Below are 5,794 nucleotides of genomic sequence, written 5' to 3'. Positions count from 1 at the left end.
TGAGCACTCTAACCATGTATATCCCTTGTCACTAACTTCCTTGCAACCTGCCCTAAAGCTATCTCATTAGCCTATAACTAACTGCCACAGTAGCCCAAAGAAAGGCTCAAGAATGGCTAACAAGCATCTAGTATGTAGTATGCTTCGAAATTTTGCAAAGGATAAAATCGGCGACTACCGAGACAAAGAAGCTCCGGCCTTGCGTAGGCTCGATTGAGGGAGGGTGATGGAACGATTAATTCGATAAACTACCGTAAGTAATTTTGTTTCCTTTTCAGGCAGGCGCCCTCAGTTGCCCTTTTCAATCTAGACATTATTTATCAATCTAGTCCATATTTTATTGGGCCTAAATACCCGATACAGATCGACGATAACATTAAGATAACAAATGGGGTTCCATATCTTGCACAGCCTCAAGAAAATGAGCCAAGAGCGAGAATGAGGGTTTTGCCAAACAGGATTACAACGCGAAGCGTGATGTTGAGAACAGTATTTTCTCGCATATTCTCTCCACGAAGTGTGCCAGTATAAGAAGCCTAATAGGGCATAGCAGGAAGGAAGAATAAGTGGCTTGATGTGATATGATTGGCCAAGACGTCTAGTAGGGTGCCAAAGGTGGTAGTTTCCTTGGCGTAACCATCTTGGTGCATTCTTTCCAGTATCTAGCAAATCGGCAAATTCCTGGCTGTCAGAGCTCCTTTAATTTCGTGACAATATATTAAAGTCCAATTTCTTCTAGTTTTTACATGCTTTCCTGCATTCCCTCTGGCTGCTTTGCTCATTTCTCTGTATGCTCTTTTTCTTCTTTCCCCTAGTCGTCCCCTTGTTGGGTAGTTTCCATTTCGTTGTTTTGTTGCTTCCTTCCTTCCTGTGTTCCTTCCTTCCTCCCGCTTGATTTGTACTTTGCCCTATGGATGTACGCGTAAAGCGCCCTTATACTGTACCATCGTTACCCTTTCGTTGTCCTATGTCGTGTTGTACCACTATGTTAATGTCTTTTGATCTCACCTCACCTCACGCTCCTCTATCATCATCATCCCCCCCCCTCTCCGCATCTTCGCATCTTCTTGACCTCATCCAACCTTATAATCATGCTTATTGTCTGCAGCTTGAGCTTTCCCGCCCTTGTAACCAATAATCCCTAGTCTCCCCTCTTTTTACTGGCTTCCTGCTGGCTTCCCCCGCCCCCCGCGTGCATGATATATGCACGTAGCACTTCAGTATGGTGCGCCCATAATACCATACCATAATACAAAATGCAAGTGCAGATGCTATCACTACCAGCCAAACCCCATTTGCTCTAGCATCGCAACCATGCTACTCATTTTGTCTTGGAAAGGGAGGCTGTGCCTGCACTGTCCCGCTTTCTCTTCCTCTTACCCTCCCCCTCATCTTTTCCCTCGGCCTAGAAACAGAGAGAAGGTAGCTTGAGGCTTTGGGCATCTTGAGATTCTGTCTCAAGATGTCTTGGTATCATCACACTGTCTCCTTCAAAGACTCCAAGGATTTTGGAAAGAGAATCATATTACTTGTCGTCCTGTGTGTTGCTTGTCCTAAACGATGTGCATTTCCAATATTAAGCTTGCTCGTCACCTATCGCCGTCCATTGTCCGTCTCTTCCCCAAATCCACGTGGTGTCGCATGAGTGCTTTCCCATACAGGGAAGAAAATCCTATTGCGCTTATACAAACAGCCCATATATTGTCCACACTTTTGATCTTTTCACACTGGCTTCCTACTCCCCGCCCCGCTTCTTCTGCTTTTGTCAATACTCCCGATATGCATGCTTGGCTCCATTATCTTCCCGTCTACTTTTCCTGTGTGGCCCTCCATCTTAGTTGCCACTGGGGCTGTGCACATGTCGTGCTGTGTACTCATGTTTCTAGTCACCCTAAAGCGCATGAAACCCGCTAAACCGCCTCTACCTAACACTAGCATGCAACTCCGATGACTTGGTCCTGCACAATATGAGGAGGCCAGTAAACATTTTGTACAACCGTGAGAGCGGTGTGATGAGCTCGGGCGAATTACACCGCAAGTCGATAACACGTGTGTATGAATAGGGTTTGTAACCCTATTCATATACGATCGTCTATACGATCACGGCTTCGTAATATAGAACTTGTTTGGTATTATGTCGCAACAGATTCACACATCATCGTGGCGGAGTTTTGCGTTGGGTTGAAGGCTACGTCCGTGCTGATGTGTTTTTGCAGACCAACTAGTTCATACAGAGGAATAGGTTCGTATGTGATAATAGCCGAATAAGATACAGATCACTCAGGCAGAGTAGCTGCAATCATTGATAGAGAGAGTGCGACGTTGAAATAAGAACTTTTGCCGTCTAAGCGGCCATTGCTACGCCCAGACAGGCTGGCAGCATCGTAGCGTCGTTATATTGTTTTTTTTTGCTGTCGACACGCATCAAAGCACACGTCCACTTTGCGTACGCATCCTCTTCAAGTCCTCCAACTCCTTGTCCTAACCTTCCTCCTATCCTCGTGATGCTAGTACGTATGCTGGGCGGCAATTTACACTGCACGGTTTTGTTACCCCTTCCTTCTTTGTCTTCCCCCACACCCCTTTTTTATTTTTTGCCTTTTTCCTTTGCTTTTTGCTTTGGATCTGGCTGTTTAGCTTACAGCCCCAACTCAACCTTGCGGACAAGCTGGAGCTGTGGCTCGTCTGCTGCAGGCTTGCTAGCCTGTAGACCAAAGAAACCACCAACGGCATGGCGTAGCGTTTCAACCCAGAAGCCTTCGACCACTGCGCTCAGCTTGTCGCCTGTTTGGCGGAAATCTGGGAACGAGTTGACCTCAAGTAAGTACGGTGTGCCATCGGCGCCGACTAGGAAGTCAACACCGAATACTTCAAATGCGTTGGCTAGCGGCGAGAAGTGCATGGCCATGGCACGAGCCGCTCCTTCGAACAAGTCACCGACAATCTCACCAATTTGCATCCGGAGAGTTGCGTAGCTCGTTGAATCCGGCGGGAAAGCTACCTCGCTAAGTCTCCTGACTACTGGTTCCGCGCCTTCTGGAAGTTCGTCCTGTCGGCATGTGTTGGTCAAGTGAGCATCTAGGTTGGTATCGGCCCACGGGGCGGTGTATTCTTGGCCTGCAGATAACGCAAGCATGTCATCGTAGACGTACACTGACATGCGGCCGGTGCACATAACGTATGTGCGGATGTGAAACTTGCGGTTATCACCGGCAGGGAGCAGAGGTGGGTGAATGTATTGCTGCGCGACAAAGTGACGTAAGTGTGACGCAGTTATGTAATCGCCCCCAGACCCGGCTCCGTCCTGCGCTACCGCGCTCCCATCAGCACTATGCGCGTCCTCGCCGACATCTCCCTCGTCGTCCGAGTCTGGCCTCTCGGCCTCCCACTCGTCAAAGATGTCCTGTAGCTCCTCCATAGTGCTAAATAAGCGAATCCCCTGGCCACGATCACTCATGCCTGGCTTCAGAATCCACCACTGGCGGTCCTCGGCATTTCTGCTCTCGTTCTCATCCATGCTTTGGCGTAGATCAAAAGCCTCTATTAGAGAATCGTCTAGAAACTCGGCGTAGTCAACTTCAAAAGCATCACTAGGCTTGACGGCCTTCTTAAGAATAGATTCAGGGTGCTTGGCAACCCAGTGCTGCACAGCTAGTGAAAGGTAATGCTTGCGGATAAGGGCCTTACGAATCATGTAGCTGTTGATAAAAGCCGTGTTGGAGTGCTGTGCGGCGTAATCAAAGTCTAGGGCCTCGTAGGCCATGATCTGCAAGACTTTGGAGGCATCGGGGATGTAAGTAGCGAGAGAAATTGGGTCGTCACCTTTGACTTCGGGCGAGAGTATCTTGAAAACACCGGGAAAGAGCCTTTCCAGCGCAGATACAATAATCGGCTGCACATAGGGATCATCGTACTTGATGGCGGCAAAGAGACTGGACGGACCCGGGTTGGCAGAAGTGGCGGAGGAGCTACTAGAAGGAGGAAAGAGCTGTGAGTAATCATAAAATAAACACCAGAAATGACAACTAGGAGCGTCAAAAACAGCTAGAACTAAGGAATATACAGGTAAAGAGTATAGCAAAAGTTCATTGTTCAATAAATATCTCATATCGTCATGTACAGGCGCAAGATACATTACCCTAAGTCACACTTCACACCTCAATCTTACGCCAAATGTGACAAAAAACTCAAAGTCATAAAATGCCATCTCGCAGTGTCCGTATCATCCACTTGTCCACATGACCCAGCCCGACTGAAATAAGTAGGGCATTACAAGAGAACGATAAAGGAGGTAAAAAGCTGAGGTAGGATAAAACACACTGGGAAAAAAAAAGAAACAACAGCAACAACAACAAAGGCGGAGAGAAAATAAATCAGAAAACATGCTACTGCTGAAGTCGGCACTTACAGCTCCAGTTCCTTGCCATGTAGGTGGTGACCTGCTTGGGAAAAGTTGGCCTTGAGAGGGGTGACGCTAGAAAGTATGAAAGGTTAGCTACAACGACGAGTATAATACGCGAAGCACAGAGACCTACCTAGTTAACTTCTCCTTGACAATCCACCCATCGTTTCCAGGTTCTGACTCTTCGACGCTCTTATAAACACCAGCAAACTTGGGCGCCCATTTGAAATGCCTGTGGATGTGGCCAGAGACGGGCCCGTTGGTCTCGGATAGGATGGATCCCTGGCGAATGTTTTCTTCTTGTAGATCTGCGTCGTCCTCAGCGCCGCCATCAATCTCCTCAAAGCAGCTACCTTCAGTCCAGTAATTTTGCAGGATATCCGTCCACATCGTCTTGTTCGCCTCAACCTCACCGACCAGCGGTACGTTGATACTGTATAGGTCGATGGACTTGTCAGCCGGCCACTGCTTGTAGACCGCCTCAATCACACGCACTGAATGGCGGGTGGCGGCTTCAATGATGTCGGGGTCATGGTTCTGCGTGAAGAAGGCGTAACTGAGCGCAATGGCTTTGAAGCCACAGACGGCTGCCTCCATTGCTGCTCCCATTGTTCCACTGCTCAGAGCAAAGACGGCAGTGGTGTTACGGCCAAAGTTGGGCCCGCTGACGACGAGGTCAATGGGGGCCTTGTGCTTGAACATGTGGTGCACGCCAATCTGCACACACGAAGCCGGCGTGCCGTCAACCAGGACCCATTCTTCCTCGGCAGGCGAAGCCTGTGGAAGTTTATGCACAGAGCCCTGAGCCTCAGGGCCATCTCCATGGGAAGCGCTGCCGGGCCGGTAGTACACGGGCTTGACGGTTTGGCCAATGATATGTGCCTTACCGATCCATGACCGCTGGGCGTGCGGGAGGATAACGGAGACGGTGTGTCCGGCAGCCTTAAGCTGGCGAACCAGCGTATGGACGTAGGGCGAGGAGTGGGGAGATGGCGGGCCATCGTCGTTGGTCACGAGGATATGCATTATCTGAAGTCGAGCAGGGCAACGAGGTTGAGAATCAAGGGCAGAAGAACGCCTACAGGCAAAAGAAGAAAAAGCGAATAGGGTCGAATAGTTTTTCGAGTGAATCTAACCTGCTTTGAGGCGTACGGAGAATGGTAAGCCAAGAGATATGTGAATAGAAATGTAAATGGCTCTTGCTGGGTAGTTATACTCATAGATGAACGAACGCATCAAACGCAAGGAGGGGCAGAAATTGCAAACAATTTTAGGCTCAAGCTTTCCTTTTGGGGGTAATTACCCCCCTCAGAGGGTTAGGCTGGACTGGATGTGGACTGACTTTGGCGGCAAAAGCGCCTCCTATCCAGTTTGGGGGGAGTATTGTCTACC

The 5,794-nt window shown here is 49.0% G+C and overlaps 1 protein-coding gene across 1 annotated transcript; it reads right to left on the bottom strand.

The window, feature by feature from the left end:
* Window positions 1-2,638: 2,638 nt before the first annotated feature.
* Window positions 2,639-5,428, bottom strand: HOO65_040712 (putative tubulin--tyrosine ligase PBY1; the record flags this gene model as incomplete). The annotated part of the gene is made up of 3 exons (XM_071002580.1): window positions 2,639-3,968; window positions 4,409-4,474; window positions 4,536-5,428. 3 exons carry the CDS (start codon window positions 5,426-5,428, stop codon window positions 2,639-2,641), a joined length of 2,289 nt encoding a protein of 762 aa, XP_070859555.1.
* Window positions 5,429-5,794: the final 366 nt, after the last annotated feature.

Source organism: Ceratocystis lukuohia, assembly GCF_044167205.1.
Source record: "Ceratocystis lukuohia strain C4212 chromosome Unknown Supercontig4_pilon, whole genome shotgun sequence".
Lineage (NCBI taxonomy): Eukaryota > Fungi > Ascomycota > Sordariomycetes > Microascales > Ceratocystidaceae > Ceratocystis > Ceratocystis lukuohia.
The sequence above is the reverse complement of the archived record's forward strand: the minus strand, read 5'-3'. Positions and strand labels throughout refer to the sequence as shown.